The 18,191-nt window shown below is 38.6% G+C and overlaps 1 protein-coding gene and 1 long non-coding RNA gene across 2 annotated transcripts; one reads left to right on the forward strand and one right to left on the reverse strand.

Annotated features, from left to right (window-relative positions):
• Positions 1-138: 138 nt before the first annotated feature.
• On the forward strand, positions 139-3,854 carry LOC148419050 (uncharacterized). Its single transcript, XM_088423568.1, has 2 exons — positions 139-392; positions 1,481-3,854. The coding sequence occupies exons 1-2, from the start codon at positions 212-214 to the stop codon at positions 2,392-2,394; spliced, it is 1,095 nt and encodes a 364-aa protein (XP_088279694.1). The 5' UTR covers positions 139-211; the 3' UTR covers positions 2,395-3,854.
• Positions 3,855-5,222: 1,368 nt separating this feature from the next.
• On the reverse strand, positions 5,223-16,893 carry LOC148419051 (uncharacterized). Its single transcript, XR_015866664.1, has 3 exons — positions 16,749-16,893; positions 7,671-7,769; positions 5,223-6,021 (listed from the first exon to the last, which is right to left on the reverse strand). It is a non-coding gene; the product is annotated as an uncharacterized LOC148419051 (long non-coding RNA).
• Between the last annotated feature and the right edge of the window lie 1,298 nt (positions 16,894-18,191).

Genomic DNA, 18,191 nt, shown 5'->3' on the forward strand with positions numbered 1-18,191 from the left:
TTATTAATGTTATTATTTACTGTGACCCAAATTTTAGGATAAATCAAATAGTCCAACCTTACTTTGCCCAAAAAGAAAATTAAGAAAGACAGTAAACCTCTGAAGTAGCTGAAGAAACTATTGTCGATTGTCACGTGACTGAACCGCTCATCCATTTCTTTCATTTTTGGCGGATGGTGGTGGCGAGCGATTTTTCTCGTAGCCCAGGACGATGACCAAACTACAGTTTTTGAACGTTTTCTTGACCGAGCGGCTCATGCTCGCCGCACAGGAGATTTACAAGTCCGTGGAGGACACAATTTTGGAGTACCAGGAGGAAATAGCCATCCGAGAACGGGAGAACGATCATCTGAGACGCAGGCTGCGAGATGCTGGGATTGAAATATGGCCAGGTAAGTTACAACAAAATCGAAAATTTGCGCCGTCTTCTTTCTTAGCTACACGAGGGGGAAAATATTAATGAAAAAGTACAACCTAAATTTAAACACAAACAATAACAAACATTGAGCCAACATTCGCCGCTAGATGACGGTAGCAGCTACTGTTGTTGTGGCGCTGCTAGCACTTGAAGAACCTTTGTTCGTTAGCTAACTTGCTAGCCTGTCTAAATCAACTTCAAAATCAAGTGTAGTGCTATTTCCCCCGTTTTTAACATTTCTTCTTGGACCTAGGCGACACGTTCATTGGATTTAGGCGTTATTTTATTTATTTAGGTTGTGCGTCCAGCAGCTATTTTAGTATGTAGATAAACGCTTTTCAGAAAATGTGCACAGCAAGTGCACTATAATAACACTAGTTTATTTTTATTTACCGTCGACATCTCCGTGTTTAAAATTCAACTAAAAAATTCAGGGAGCTTCCTGTTTCAGCAGAAAGATTTTATGAAGTGAAAAGAAAACCGGCAAATACCGTAAATAGCTCTTTAAAGTTTTCAACGACAAATAAAGTTTTCCTTTACTTAAATTGTGTTCGTTCACTTGTCTCTGATTAAACTTCAAACAACAACAAAAAAGTGCACGGGGACTTTTATTTTTTTCTCTTTGACCACCATATTTGTGAAGTAAAAAAACTCAATTGCTTCTATAATACCTCATAACAAATAAAGTCACACCGCAAAAAAATCAAGTGATTGCTTTTGTATATGACCTATTCTGTTGCCCACATAGCTTTTCTCACCAATTTCCATAATCAGTGCAAGTTTAGTCAAGAGTTTTGAGGAAATGTCTGCGTTTTAAAACATGACAATAATTTAGACATTGAAATCTGTCAATCAGATAACGGTGCTTGCTCCCTTACAAAGTGGACGAATGCCACTGTGACAATGAACTTATGTCGGTTTACTCTAATTTGAAAGTGTTTTTGGACCCGACTCTCAATAGGCAATATAATACGCGTGTTCCCCAAAAAAGAATCAATTATCAGTTGAAGCAACCCTCATCCGTTTATTATATCTCGAGGCTCTGCTGATTTTGTTTCTCAGACCGTCCATCCATGGCGTTGCTGGAAACCGAGGATGGTGAGCATCCACGACGTGAGTGGAGTCCCAGCATGGGGCACGAAGAGCGTATTCCAATCCAAATTAAGGACAAGCGCGATCCCCGTGCCGACCAGGGTGAGCTCCATGGCCATGGCTCTTGCAGCACTCCAGAAAACATCTTCGCATCTGCGCGTGTCGCAAACGAGTACGTCCAGGATGGCCCTCACACGTCCGTCCTGCCCCAGAGTCAGGGCGTAGAGAATAGAGAGAGGGATCCTGGTTCTCGGGGCTCCTCGCGCCACGTGAAGACGGAGAGCGGAGGCAGTCACAGGGGCCCCGTTTCCTCCAATAACAGCGGGCAGCCCCTGGCACCAGTCAACCCCAACTGCGCAAATGAGAATAACATTGACATCATAGGGGTGGAGAATGGAGCGCAGATGGTCGGCGCTAAGGGAAACGGACCTGTGGTAAACCGGGGGCAGACCTCTCATATGCGCAACCAAGGAGCCAACGCCGTGGAGTGCCCCCACCAGAAATCCCCCCTCCAAGGCCACATGTCATCCTTCTGCTGCAAAGTTTGCGGGGAAGCCTTCAGTCATGTGGGCCACTTGCACGTTCACGTGCAGGTGCACACTCGGGAGAAACCGTACCGCTGCGGTGTTTGCGGGAAGTGCTGCAGCTCCTCGGGGCGACTGCAGGAGCACCAGCGGAGCCACACGGGAGAAAAACCCTTCCGCTGCCAGATTTGCGGCAAGGGTTTCACGCAGATGGCTCACCTTAAAGTGCACATGAGGATCCACACGGGGGAGAAGCCGTACAGCTGCCCCGTGTGCGGCAAGTGCTTTAGTCGCTCTGACAAAATCAAAAGGCATCTCCAGACGCATACTCGTGAGGGGACCTATTTTTCAGGTCAATGATGTACTGGTGTTGCCGAACAGCCCTGTTTGTCACTCACATTCATGTGATTTTTAAAAAAAGAATACTATTACAATTTCTTCCATTTAGTAAGACTTTTGTACTGACTTAGAGGTTGGAACTCTGTAAATGTAAAAAAAAAAAAAAGCACAACTGCATTTCTTTTTTTTTTGTCAGGTTCTTACATTTTGGCATTTAATTTAAAAGAATACTCAAGTTATTTCCCATTTTCAGCAGTAAAATGCATTAAAATGCATTTGTCCACTTTCTGTCGACTGGAAACGGCATCACATGTACATAGGGCTCAGATAACAACCAATCACAGCTCAGCTTGTGAACATCTCATGACCAAACACAGACAACAGTTGAGGCGTGATTGGTCGTTACCGGATCCCCGAGTACATGTGATGCCGTTTTCAATTTACAGCAAGTGGCAAAATGCGTTTTTGAAAAATAATTGATCAAATATTTTAAGCCATCCATCTTGTCGCTTAACCTCATACAACATATAGCTTTTTTTACAGCTGAAAATAGCTAAATAATTTGAGTATTTGTTTTTAGCAACATTAGCAAAATTTTACATTTTTAGTAGCAAAATTGGAATTATGATTATATGCACTGCCGTCATGTTCAAATGTACTTGGAAGCTAAATGCTAGAAACGTAGCTAGTCAATACACCACACCCATCCATCCAGTTTCAAGAGCCGCTTATCCTCACAAGGGTTGCAGGCCTGCTGGTGCTATCCCAGCTGATTTTGGGCAGCTCTGAATTGATTGCCAACCAATGGCAGGGCACACAGAGACATACAACCATTTCCGCACCCAATCACACCTAAGGACAATTTAGTATGTCCAAAATACCTGCCATGCATGTATTTGGAGCGTGGGAGGAAGCCGAAGTGCTCGGAGATAACCCGCAAGGGCTCGGGGAGAACATGCAAACTCCACACAGGAAGGCCGGACCGTGGTGGATTTGAACTCGGGTTCCTGAACTGCATAACAGACACGCTAACCACTTCCGCCTATACCAAGCCATTAGAAAAAGAAAAAGAAAGCTACGTTCGTAGCTTTTGGCCAACAATTACGTACGTACGTGTTTGAAAGTACTTAGTGCTCTGGCAGTTCCATGTTCCAGTATTAAATAGTTTGCGACTTTGATTTAATACATCAACTTGAAAAACAAAAAGACGTTTTGTCTCTGTGTGAAAAAAAAATGCCGGGCAATTCCACTTTTCTGTAGTAATTTATACTCGCCACTTGGGGGGGGGTAGTTATCATTTCAATGACATAGTATTGACAGTATTTTTTGGCATTTGAATTTTAACGATACCAAATACGTTGTGACATCTCTCGATAGCCAAAGTGTTTTTTGACCCTCCTATTTGGTAAAATTGGCTTTCTTAATCTGTAAACCAAATTTGACAAGTCGATTACTGACAATAAAGTGAAAATGTTCACACACTTTTTTAATGTTTGAATTTCATGAGTATCTTATGCCAGTAATACAAATTACTGTTTAATATACAAGGAGGTTTAATCTATTTGTTTTATCTTTGTTGTTTTTGGATGGTTGTTTTGTGGACATCACACCGTTCTGGTTTAATTTTGAACACCCACATGAATGTGGTTGCTTGCCCTGTTAAAGGTCTGTGTGGGTGATAAATCCTTCATATTTGAATCTTGCCTCAAAATTCAGAAAAGGCCAAAGCCAGTGGTGCTGCAAACAGATGTGGTTTTGCATTAATGAAACTTGTCATGCGGACTAATTGCAACGTTAATCTGTAAGGTATTATGAGTATTACATAAAATTAGTCAGTCTTTAATGGGATTACGCTACTTTTATTTTACTTCCCCCATTTCTCCTTGGGATCAAAAAAGAGAAATGCTTGCATTTGGGGGTGGTTTATTTTTAACTTCCAAGTCATCCAGTATGAAGTTAAAACATCTTACTCCCACTCGAATCTCTCTTCCTGTCATATCCTCCTCTGCAATCACTCTTTTGCTATCATACATGTTGCTGACTTTGAAATCATCTTACAATTGATCTCATCTTGTTTTTTTATGTTTCTACACAAACTTGTGTGCGTCCATGTGTGTAATTACTGCATCTTAAACCACACTGCCAAAGTTGAAAGTAACAGCAAAAAGTGACAAAGGATTCAAATGAAAACATTTAATTAAAGAGTGCAGAATGATCATGTCGAATATTAGTGGATGTCACTGGCTCTTTTTCTTTAAAGGTTTTTACTTGTGGACTGTGCACAAGACATGATTGATCTCTGGCTGCACAGCACAGTATTACACTTGGTTAAAGCGTGGGTAGAGTCCAATGTTTGACTCCACCAACTAAAAATTTGACCCCGGCCACTCAGGGTTTTAACATATATCGGTTTTAATGATGTGCTGTCTTGTGACATGATAATTATTTATTTTAAGACTTTATTGATCATTAAATATACAAATGATCAACTGCCTTAACCCGAATCCTGACCTCGACTAATCAAGGAGTGTGCTCTCTGCTGGGGGCATGCAGTACTGCAACCAGCCGAGTCAGTTCGATGTGGAGAACATCTTGTGAAAACAACTTTTAAACTTAATGACCTAAACGTTCAGAACCAACTTGGATCCAATTTTCAAGCTCCCTGAGCACGATGGGTGTGCTTCTGTGGCTCTACGTCGTCTAGTCACCTTGAATGGATGTACAATGACAATAAAGACTATCTATCTATCTATCTATCTATCTATCTATCTATCTATCTATCTATCTATCTATCTATCTATCTATCTATCTATCTATCTATCTATCTATCTATCTATCTATCTATCTATCTATCTATCTATCTATCTATCTATCCATCCATCCATCCATCCATCCATCCATCCATCCATCCATCCATCCATCTATCCATCTATCCATCTATCTATCTATCTATCTATCTATCTATCTATCTTGCCCGCTCATTTCGACCACTTTCGGTGGGTGGGGTCAATCATTTGTGTCCACCCACAGGTTGAGCAATGCCTCTAACTGTGCTCTGCAGTTAGTGCGACTCAGACATTAACAACAGGTTTCAAAATTCAACATACAATGCATATAGGCAATTTAAAACTTTTAAGAGTCAATTAACCTTTTGGGTGTCAAATTGACAGATTCCGTTACATCAGTTACATCCTCAATTTTTCATAGGGGGTTCTTAGCCACAACAGGTGGCTGAACTTGCCCTGTCACTCATCTCAATATATACATATATATATTGGGGAATTTCGTGTGTTTCATCCTTTTGTTAATATAACTGCTCATGTAGTTATACCGAATACTGGTACAGGAGTATAACTTTTATTCTGGCTGATATGACATGCTACAAAGAATCGGGGAGCAGAATGAGAGTCCAAGAGAGGGAGAGCAAATGGGAAATCTCTGTTGGAGTCTCGGTTCATTGGACACAGAGTTTAGTGGACCTCATTAGGACAGAAATTTCATAGAGGAGCATAACCACTAACAAGCTTGCAGCTTTGACTCGAGCGGGCCGACGAGGTTCAGTGCAGCAGAAGGGCTTGGATGAACACTTGCAGGGTTTGGATGCCTTGCTCGCTGGGCCTCCTCTCTTGTTTCCTTCCTAGAAGTCATCTGAGAATATCAATAGAATATAAGAACATTTACGACATTCCGTGTGCTCACCTCTATTGAGAAGGTCAACAACATTTTCACGTTGACGTAAAGGGAAATAAAAATGTCCATGTTTACATATAAAATGAGCATTAAAAATTTTGCAAACTCAAGCCTTTTTTTTTTTAGTTCAAATGGTAGAATCCAGGCAAGTAGTTCTCTACAAGTCTGGATTTGACATGTTTTTGTTGTTGTCTCAGACTTGACTTGGGGTCCTGAGCACACAATAATGCCATTTCAAAATGTAGCTACCATCCATCCATCCATCCATCCATCCATCCATCCATCCATCCATCCATCCATCCATCCATCCATCCATCCATCCATCCATCCATCCATCCATCCATCCATCCATCCATCCATCCATCCATCCACTATACTCATTCTACAATACAATACAGCAATATCCACAGAATCAATTGTCGACTTGAACCCTCTGTCTCCAAGCCAAGTGCGCACAGACTGATCTCCTGCTACATGATAAAATTCAGTCACATCACCCTGCAGCATATCTCTAGTGTCATTTAAATATTAGCCCAGTCAGTCACTGAGATGGGTCGATACAATTTGTCACAATGACATCAACTGAAGCTGGAACATAGAAGCACAGGGCCGTCTTGGTCTGCTCCCCCAGAGAGGAGCAGTCAGTCAGACTTTTTGCATCACAAGGCAGACAACATTTCAGACACAGAGTCTACTGTATGTCGCATTGAAAGCCGCAACTGGGAGTCATAGTTTGTAACGTTTTGAGCACTATATAAACGAGGGAAAAATATATCTGTGTATATGACATATACATTGTCACTCTAATAAATGGACAAAAAAGACATATATATATATATATATATATATATATATATATATATATATATATATTTACAGTATATATATATATATATATATATTTACAGTATATATATATATATATATATATATATATATATATATATATATATATATATATATATATATATATATATATATATATATATATATATATATATATATATATATATGCCTTTTTTTCCATTATTAAAGTCACAATAGAGCCTCCCTAGTTGCTCCATCAGGGTTAGAAGATCATGGTTGGATGTTTTGTATGGCCAAACCTCGTTTGTTTCTATGAAACTCCCTACTCCAGCTTTGCCTTTATAAAGACATTATCTCTCATTGCCATAAAATTTATAACTGCTGGCAGGCATCACGTGGCATATAATTCTTTCTACTACATTGAAGTACCTCCTTGCGGGACTTTTACAAATCCTCTCTCCCTCCAGCCAAATGAGAAATAACCTAATAAGGATCAATTTAGTGAGGTTTATGGGGTTGTGCGACAGCAACATGGAGAATGTCAAAAATGCACTTAGCCTATCAGCTGTTGGCCAGTGCTCTAATTGACATTTAGTTAGTGACGTTAGTGACATTTAGGTATGTCTTCTGGGATCGACAATGCCCGCAAGACTCATCAACCTGTTGGAGACGTGATGGAAAACTTTGCGCGACTTTTCTGCTCTTGTTTCGATTCTGCGTGATATTTTACATTGGAATAAACACACATCAGGTAATGAAAGATTATGTGGCCCTGGGATGTCGTCGTAATAAATACACACCCAAGCAAAGGACGTATGGTCCATGGAGGTCAGTGGGAAGAATTCTGTTGTGGTCCAGTGTTGCTGCACCTTGCATCACAATGAGTTTGCAAGCTTAGCCTGTCAAAGCGGATAACGTGAGAAAAGGGAGAGGAAGAGGAAATGGAAAAAAAGGTCAGGTGAGAGAGGATAAGAAACCAAGTACAACAGATCAATATCGACGTCTTCAACCTCAGTCTGAATTCATGTATTATTCTTTCAAATCTTCTTTTGAACTTCAAACCATATACAGTAGGCTGGACAAAAAAAATAAAAAAAACTGATGGTGAAAAAGTATTTATTGCTCCCCATTTCAGAACGACACAGTCCTCGGTCAATTGTTTGTATTCAAAGAGAAAATCTCTGATTTTAAACGGACCTGAATGACATTGATTGATTGACTGCTACTGCCATGTCAAAATACTTTAATGACCTCCTGTAACCCAGTCTAATCATTTTTGTCCACTGTTGTGTCTATTTTGCTAGTGGGACAGCAAGGTAAATTGCATTCCACCCAAAAGGATGAGACATGTTTGCAAAGGCCAGCATGTCCTCTACACAGGACACGATGACTTAGTTGGGTAGCTTAAATGAGACAAATGATATAGCCCAAAAAAGACATGTCTACTAGAGTGGAAACAAATGAAGAGGTTGGGTCTCACGAAAGTGTAATGGACAGATGGACGACTATCATGCCCAAAATGACGGTTGTGCATATATGCAGATCCCTCAGTAAGTGCTGACTATAACATGACAGCAATTTCTTTCGTTTTAAATATGCCATTCGCAGCCTCCAAATGTAATGCAGTCTTTTGCCTCACATGTTATTCCTGTGGCATTCGAAAATGAGTTGGCCAGCTTTCCGTCTGCATAGCCATTGAGATGGATTCACTTTGAACTTTCAAGTCATTTCCTGAACCTCTGCAGGCAACTAAAACTCGATTCCCCTTTTATGCGATGTTGATTTGCTCAGCGACAGTGAAGTATGACAAGTATTTCCATGTTACATATCCTCATTGTCATGTGATGAAAGTGAAATGATCACTTTTGGTTGGTTTGAAATGAACATGAAAGAGAATTGAAGACTTTTGGATTGTAAAATAAAATACATTCTTAAGATTGTATAGTTAATTTAAAAAGTAGTTGACACCAATTTTTTCTTGACTGTAATATGTTCTATATTCTCCCAAAAGTCTATGCATGGTATGATAAAGAGTAATACATATATGGATGAATTCATCGTATTACAGTATGTCATTCGGTACACCCCACAGAAGATTTTTGGCTACGCTTCCGACAAAGAATGGGTTCATTTATTCACTGCCAGTCCAGTAAAAAAACATCTTTGATGTTGTATGCCAATAATATTGTTTTTTTTCTAGGGCAATATGAATTATACAGCAAAATCCAGCGGTTCTTATTCATCTCAGGGGCCTGCCCTTTTGACACATGCTGTCGACTGAAAATGACATGACGGTTGCTCAGGGCTCGGGTAAAGACCAATGACCACTCAAACTGTTTTTTGAACAGGACCGCATTTGACCCATCCCTGAATCAATTCAAGAAAAACAACAATCAAATATTTGCTTCTTGTTTTATATTCTTTTGTTCCTCTCGACAGCAGACATCTCAATTTGGACACTATTGTCAGTGGGAACAAAAGAATGATTCTTTTTGTCATCAGCCAAACAAGCAATAAGAGTGAAAATAATAACCTTTATTGATTTATTATTGTTGATAGGAAGGGATGCTTTATTCTATATCAGTGTGAAACTACACCTTGAACCAGCAAACACTATGAGAGGTGACATGCTGAAATTTAATTGTGTGCAAATGACAAATACGTCTTTTCGGTTTTAATCACCTGAAACGCACTTTTGAATGCTAAGGCACACTAAATTGCTCAGAATACATTCGCATCATTCCCCAATCGTTAAACATTTCTGGGCAGTGTAATGGAAAAAAATTAATGAAGCAAGTGAATGAAATGAAATGAAAGTATAATTAAAGAGAGAATGAATAAGGAAGGCACAAAAAAGAAAGGCAGATAAATCAAAAAGGCAATGCTTCAACATTTTCAATTGTGTTTATACCGTTGTAACAAAAACAAGACAAATTAGTGTAACGTAATCAATAAAGGATGTCAAAGGCATATTAAAAAGATGTTTCTCATGGATTTATTATTTTTTGTTTTTCAAATGCAATGCTTTTTAACCACTTTTTCGAGGCATGAGTGATAAGCAGTTTAGAAAATGGATGGATGGATAGCAGCATTTTCAGCAGTAAAATAAAGTTCATACTTTTTTTTAACTTGATTTCATATAATATGTTATTTTCACATTCAATTAATACCACAAAAAATTATTTTCCACTTCCGAATGAATGAATGAGTCATCACATGGCTCAGGTAAGGACCAACGATGGCTCACAGTTTTTCTATTTAGGTCATGTGACATTTAAAAGCTGAGCTGTGATTGGTTATCACATGAGTCCTTGTCAAGTCAAGTTTAGCTTGGTCATATTTTTTTCCTACTATTTTTCGGGGTACTTTGGTCTTTGTTAATTTTTTATGTCATTAATCAGTAGTTTCGAAAATGTGAGTACCTTGATTTGACCTTTTTGAATTTTTCTTTTTGTTTTTTGTTTTTTGTCCCCTGCAATCGGGTCCTCTATGCTGCCCTACCATGACAACAATTGTTAAGGGGAACAAACTTGTCGGATGGATAAATGAGGCGCTTGTCATGAAAAACATGTCTGATGTTCCTTTGAATGTATTAATATTTATAACTTATGCAGCTTCTCTTTGAATTCATTCATGAGAATTTAGTTTTTTCACTGGATCGTCTGTTGATGATTATACTCTGGGAATACTATGTTTCATATAAGTATTGGAGCATCCTCACATCTCCATATACTGTATCTTTTTATGTTTTTCTAGTGCTTGTCAAATGATTGCATTATTTTTAACATTTAATATTCACATTTTCCATAATTTATGGTTAATCACATTTTCAACAACCATTTTCTATGAATCATGATACAGATATTAACTTGAGTAAAATCTCGAAATAAACATTAAACCATCCAAAAGTATATTGTTTCGACCAATCATGGCTCACTTCTTGGTCATGTGATGTTGACAATCTGCACTTTGCTGTCATTTTCAGTCCAAAGATCGGAAATCGGTACCCATCATTTTCAGTCGATCAGAATGAGGGGGAAACAACAACTTTTTAACCAAATAATAACAAGAAAAACATACATCAATACATTTTATTCCATGCAACTTCACAACACAGTAAAAGCAGCCACTGAGGGAACATTCTGGTTGTTCTCACGGGATGCTAATGTGAAGTTAAATATTTTAAATAAGCTAAATATTTTAATGTTGGAAGTGCAGTGTACGAATTGAGCATTTTGCACAGTGGAAAAGAGCTGCTAATATAAAACACCAGCTGAAAGTCTGATGTGCTATACCAAAAAAAGGATTTACATTTTTCCCTTGATTTAAGCCACTGCTCCTCCAGCCAAATAAACATTTTCCAACATAATTGTGACACAATTCATTAGAAATCCATATAATACATTTTAATCAACATGACTTAAGCAACTAAAAATGTGGGAAACAACAAAGAATCACACAATCATTTGCATGAATGAAGCAAAACATTTGCTACTGGTTCAAAGAAGTGTAAAACTGCTTTTTTGATCCGCACAAGTGACAAAGTGATGAGAACAATTGAACAAGTATCATTTTAAGAAATTGAATTCTGACTTGAGAAATGTACCAAAGCAATTGAGAAAACTACACATAAAACGAAATCAACCCAGATCAGTGTGTCCAGCTGAAAAATTGACTCATAAAAAAATAATCATACCAACCACTTTGGCTTCTTTACAACATTGGCATTGATGTAACGCTATCAAACAGCTGCTCCGGATTAAAACGACATGAAGCTCTTGGCAAGCGTTTTTTTTGCTCATCAACCAGCAGTGGTTTGGAATGGTACATTTATTAAGTTAGCCATGCTTGTTCTACCATGCACTCAAAATCAACCAGTTGTCCAGCCATCTGCTTCCACTGTAGAAAACTACCACGGACATATACATTAACATTCATATCCACATTTTGACATGATTCCAACCTGATTAATTTCCTTTCCACATGAACGATTCAAAGCCTTGCATTACACAAAATGGTGCATAGCAGAGGTGTCCCAATTATATCCTAGCATCACACCAGCAATGCAAATGAAGCCCAGAAGGCTGCAACTGATTGGCCTGAAACACTTTACCTTCACAATCACCCAAGCGCAGGTGGTGTAATGAGCACTATCAAAAGCAGGTCATGTTGTTTTTCTCGCATTAAGTCACAATCACTGGTGACCAGGGAGCTGGGTGGGAAATAAACTGCCCCTCGTCAAAGCTGCAAAATGCCCACTGGCTCGCATGAATAAGTGGCTACATAAATTCGAGGCATGTGTCAACACTACCAAGATGGATACTTTCTCAATTACAAATAGATATAAATCTTCTCCTACATCAATTTTCAATGATATGCACCCTGTGAATTATATATTTTTTTCTGTTAAATACACCTAAAAGCAAAGCATCTCTGATTGAAAAATAAATGGATAAATAATTTGGGGAATTCCATTCCAAATTACCCAATGGGTTTTACCAAACCAATTTCGATTTGATTAAGAATTCATTCACTGCCGTGGACATGTAAGTCAAAATGACATTTTAACTGGACTAATAGTGATTTAGTCGATATATTTATACTAACTGTATATATATACAGGGGCAGCTGGTCATCTGCCAAATGTTGCTTATCCATTGAACCAGAACCGGAATACATAATACATTAATATAGTTGTCGCTTTAATTTAGCTAGCTGATTATATTTCTTATTCTTATTACAAGAGTGTGGTCATGCATTTCAGGGGTCAATGAATCACAGAGCCTTGAGAAAAATGTATAACTTGAATATTTTTTGACCCTACAGGCTGTACAATTGCACCCTTCTAAATCATCAATAACATAAATGTTTCTCAGTGTGTGGTTCATGGACCACTAGTATTCCACAAGTGGTTATGCACTAACCTAGTGGTTGAATTTCTGGACTAGTATTGGTATAAGGGATATATAAGATTTTATATCCGTCCCACACTGTCTCAGTTCCAGCATCAGGGTTTGGTGCATGCTCTTAGACATCAAATATGAGAGTTATCTGTTCTCCAAACCAGGTAGTTGTAATAAACTTGAATTAGTTTGCCTCCTGGCAGAAAAAACGAAAACACAAAGAAAAAATGGGGTCATGGTGACTCAGAATGATTGTTGTGAATTTTTGTTGGGTCTTTCCGGCACCAAAGGCTGGGGAGGAAATGTAAACACAAGTGGAGATGCCGAGGTGTGCTATTGCTTGGCTAAGCTAAATGCTAACAACTCAAACTCCGCTACTCAGTCCTCTAACACCAGATCCATAATACACAAAACTGCTGAACTGGGAAAACAAATTTCCCCATGGTTTAGTGTAACTATTGAGGCTAACCACCGCACAAATTGAAGTTTCATTCACTGATTATTTTGTGCTATGTACAGACTACAACTAATGACAAATATTGCATGCTTGTGACCAAGCACCAAAAAGGATCAAAATAAAAACAAATGATTCAAAATATCACTCACGAACAAGGCAAGGTCATTTGTATAGTGTAGCATACAGTGTTAGTTATCCCGAGAGCATTTCCTGAACTACTTTTTTATTTTGATAAGTAGTTCAGGAAATGCTCTCGGGATAACTAACACTGTATGCTACACTATACAAATGACCTCGCCTTGTTCGTGAGTGATATTTTGAATCATTTGTTTTTATTTTGATCCTTTAAAATGTGTGTTGTGTTGTGGCAGATCAAAAGATTGATATACTACATCAATAAAGCAATCAGTCATTTATTTTTCTTGGCAGATTTTTAACAGTTACAATTTGTAATGGGTTGCCTTCTGCTGTATTTGAGACCAGTCCCTTGTGCTATTATTTGCTGTGGCTACAGTCACTTCTGGGTGCTTTGCATTGATGTGGGAGGCTAAATTTGAGCTGATTCAAATTCCCTCTTTCAAAGAATGCACATCACTAATATTAAAGTTGCCATCGGGGTGATTTTAAAGATACATTTATCATTCAGCTAATAAACAACTCTCCCATGTTCTTCAGTTTTCACATCTTCTTTCTGTACTTGAACTTACCTTCCAACCCAGTACAGTGATTCCATGCTTTTCAATGTAGTCTGTCTATGTAGTAGTCATGTGCAGTTTACAGGCAACCGCCATGTAATTTCAAGCTAGACAGATTGGAATCTTTGTCACACCACCAGAATTTCAAATCTGCTACCTCCACTGTGGGTGAGAGCGAGGATGCGTGTGTCTCCTCTGTTTATTTCCCAGAGCACGAAACACCTCCGTGACCTGTCAATCAATCTCCAGTGTCACGGATACAAGTAAACAACACAGCAATCACTGTGAGGGAACAATGAACCTCTGATGAATCAAGTGGGCTTCTTATTAACAACGCACATTGTGAAATACCCTTTAATCAAATGCATTGTCTCAAATTCCTAATTAAAAAGGAGCTTGACGATTATCTCAGCGGCATTGCAAACTTGTCTTCTTTTTTTTTCCCCCCTAATCACTATTTAAATCATGTATGTGATGCTAAGGAGACATTTCTATTCAAATGCTTTCATAAGAATCTGTTACTTTCTTTGTTAAGCCAAAACAATAGGTACATCTGTGTAATCAAATGTGCTCATATATGCATATAAGTGTTGTATTACAAATCTTGCTATCACTATACATATTAGGCCGCTCATTTAATATAAAGGCCTGTTGATAAACCCTCGATTTTTGTTTGGAAGAGGTACAGCCTAAAAACAGAAATGGGCACGACAAGCACATATGGCTTTTTATGTTATTACAGCAACATATGTGGTGGTGTGTGTGTGTGCGTGTGTGTGTGTGTGTGTGTGTGTGTGTGTGTGTTGGGGGGGGCAGGGGGCCACTGCAGGTGTGCACACGGAAAACCTTAATCATTAAGTGGCTTAGAATGCTCTCAATCGTTCAGTAAATGATTCCAAGATTTTCTGCATTGTTGTATACTGTTCTTTGTAACAACATTTGAGAACTTTCTTCCAAAATTGGCTTCATCATGCGTATTTTGGACTTTATCCTGTTAAAGTTGAAAAGATATTTTCATTTCTGAGCTGTTGCGCAATACGCTAAATTATGCATCTTGGATGGATGTGGTGTCTAGCGGGTTTGAATTCCTCCAAAACACATCCAAGTTTACATTTTTGTCCATGCGAAACACAAAGCAGCCCCTATAAATGTTACATCAACTGGAAAGCTGAGGAGGCTCACAAAAGTGAAACGCTTTTGGATGGATAAGAGTTTTCATTTCAGAATCAGTGGTCTGACCAATCAACACAAGAATAAAGATGGCCAAGGAAGATAAAATCCAAGGAATTTAATATAATAAATACATATAAAATTAATTCTTTAATGCGTGTTTCCCAATATTGCAACTCATGACCTCATGTCCTGATAAATTCCTTTCCTGCAGCAACATCATATTCCGGTGATTTTTGAAATGCCTCAGCAACACATTCAACAGCTGTTACATGAGGATGAATAACGCATTTCTCTAGAAAACTCACTCCCACAGGAAGTAGAGAGATGATCAGTCACCATTGTCAAGATGTCACTCGATACAATCTAATGCACTGTGTGAGGGGATTGGTCAGCCTATTTATTCACTGTGGCTTTCAGAAACAAAAAAAATGAAAAATGCACCCACAAGCCACAACATTACCTCCACTTGCACATTATAATGAGATGAAATATGAAAACCGTATCAGTGGTGTAGAACTGGATTGCATTATAATGAGAACAAATATTTTGGACTCTTATGTAACCAAAATATTATTCATCATTAGTATAAATAAATATTAGTAAATATCTCTCTGACAGTACCAATCCAACTTGGGTATTGTTACACCATTAAACAGACGTCAAAGGTTGTAAAGGGGAAACTGTTGTGGTAGGTTGATGTGCCATCAACTTAAAAATATTATACAAAAACACATAAATTTATAAACAAAAATAAATAAATACAAATTAATAACATAAATCATTTAAAGACATAAATCCCGAGCCGGCATAAGTTTTCTCTGGGCACTCTGACTTCCTCCCACACTCCAAAAACATGCATGGCAAGTGTATTTGATGCACTAAATTGTCCTTAGGTGTGATTGGCTGCGTGAATGGTTGTTCGTCTCTGTGTGCCTTGCAATTGGTCGGCAACCCGTTCAGGCAGTCCCTCCCTGATGCCCAAAGGCAGCTGGAATAGACTCCAGCGTGCCTGCGACCCTTGTGAGAAGAAGCAGCTCTAGAAAATGAATGGATGGATGTTGATTACACAGTTTTGTACAGCCCAGCTGACTTGTGAAAATGACTCTTAAGTCATAGGTTATAAAAGTACAAGACATTTTAACAGCCATGTTGTAAATGTCTCTGCTCACTGCATTAAATCATTTTGAGGCTACGCCAGACCACTCATTTTATGTGAACATTTTCCTGAGAATTGATTTTCACGCCTGATTATGCCACCATGGTAAGGTTTAGCCATTATAATCCACTTTTGTGTTTTTACAATGTGTTTGCTTGGGTGCAAAATATCTGAATGTATCTTTGGACCTACGAGAGAATTCCATTTTCATGTACTCATCTAATAACACATTATTAAATTTAACATTTCACGATTTTATTTCTGCAGTTGTATTTCCCATAAATAAGGCAACCAACAGTTCTACACCACTGTAAACGACAACAACAACAACAGGAATTAGCAACTTTTATAACAGCACCTAATCTTGTACCTTGGGACTGTAGTTCTTTAAAAGTAAACACGTTGGCTGAGCAGATGACGATGTTTATTTTGTTCTTCCCTGAGGAGCTGTGCAGTGCGCACTTAGGAACATTGCACATTTCATCTTCACTCACATTCTCGTCCAGCCTGCAGGTCAGCAAATGAAGTCCTCGTGATGCTCGCCTTATCCCAGCAAGGAAAAAAAAAATGTCAGAACTGTTGTCTTCATTTGTGCAGGGTTGCAGAGGGTTGATGAGGAGCTCTGCCACTTTCTACCCCCCCCCCCCCCCCCCCCTCGAAATTATCACGCCTCAGCAGCTGCCACACACGTTCAACACGGTCACAATGGGACCCGATACAAGCTGGGGTGCTTTGTGTGTCCGTGAAGGTTCGTTTCATCAAACACATTGCGCTATTATCATGGCCTAAATGCAATAAAACAAACTCATTTTACTCTTGGAAATATGAAGCTGGGATCAGTAGCCGTTATTAAACTAAAATATGAGGCATTGCTAATGCATAGATTAATCATTTGTCACCTTATCTAATAAAGAAGATATAGAAGATGGCCTTTTGATCTTGGCGGCTCATTTGTCTTCTCAGTTGTGTCTCAAATAAAATCCAGTTTTTCTGAAATTTCGGGATATTTATGTACAAACTAGTGTTTAAGACATCTACTTCACAGTGAATTGGCTTCAAATCTCGGCTCATGCCTTTCAGTTTTTTTAAGTTTCATCAGTCAGCCAAGCTTTAATGAGTTTTTATATACGCCCTTAAAAAAAAACACTGAATTGAAGGACCTGCAAAGTAAGCGATGACAGTGTAAATGACATCTGACACCACAACCTTTCCATCAATACGACCCCCAATGTTTTTTCAGTGATTCAGCAGCATAAATTCAATTTGGATTCAATACAATACAAGTACATTGGTGCCAGCAGAGGAAATGCTGTCTCAGCTAAAGATACAGCTTCAAACAACCTCCTACTAATAATATGATGGATGAATTGTGATCAATATCCACCACGAGCCAACACCATACGTATGATGGGACCACACAAGTGCAGGCAGCGTACAACTAAAATGGGTGACTATGGAAAAAAACAAAAACAACAACATTCCTTCAAATGATCTAAATCAGAGGAAGCTAGACTTGAAAATTTAGAGAAGCCCCTGGTTAAATTTTGCAGACATTTTTGCCTCTTCTCCTTCAAAATGTGAGTTTGCAGTGTTAAAATTGTTAGCAAAATTTCAGTCTTCACTTTACACGCCTTCAATAAAGTCATTCACTGACAAAACAGTTAAAATTGATTTTGGACTAATAGCTGCCTATGGCATTGACTCAGTTCACTGCCAGCCCAGTAAACATCGATCTTTGACGTCTATATCCGTCATTGGCAGTGAATGAGTTAATGACCAATGAGGGTTGGGAATACACACCGTGTTTTATGTTTTTGTGACAGATGCTGGCTGAAATGAGGTTTGCACAATTTTTTTCATGAAAATATTGGTGCAGCCTGAATCAACCACTGTGTTTTAGTTGCAAATACTGATTTGGATCTTTTGGCAGCATCTTC

Source organism: Hippichthys cyanospilos, chromosome 9, assembly GCF_059441005.1.
Source record: "Hippichthys cyanospilos isolate Australia breed blue-spotted pipefish chromosome 9, RoL_Hcya_1.0, whole genome shotgun sequence".
Classification (NCBI taxonomy): domain Eukaryota; kingdom Metazoa; phylum Chordata; class Actinopteri; order Syngnathiformes; family Syngnathidae; genus Hippichthys; species Hippichthys cyanospilos.

Coding starts and splice junctions, on each gene's coding strand:
- LOC148419050 (XM_088423568.1), top strand. CDS start 212: ATGACCAAACTACAGTTTTTGAACGTTTTCTTGACCGAGCGGCTCATG. Junction 393..1,480: donor TGGGATTGAAATATGGCCAG/GTAAGTTACAAC, acceptor TTTGTTTCTCAG/ACCGTCCATCCATGGCGTTG.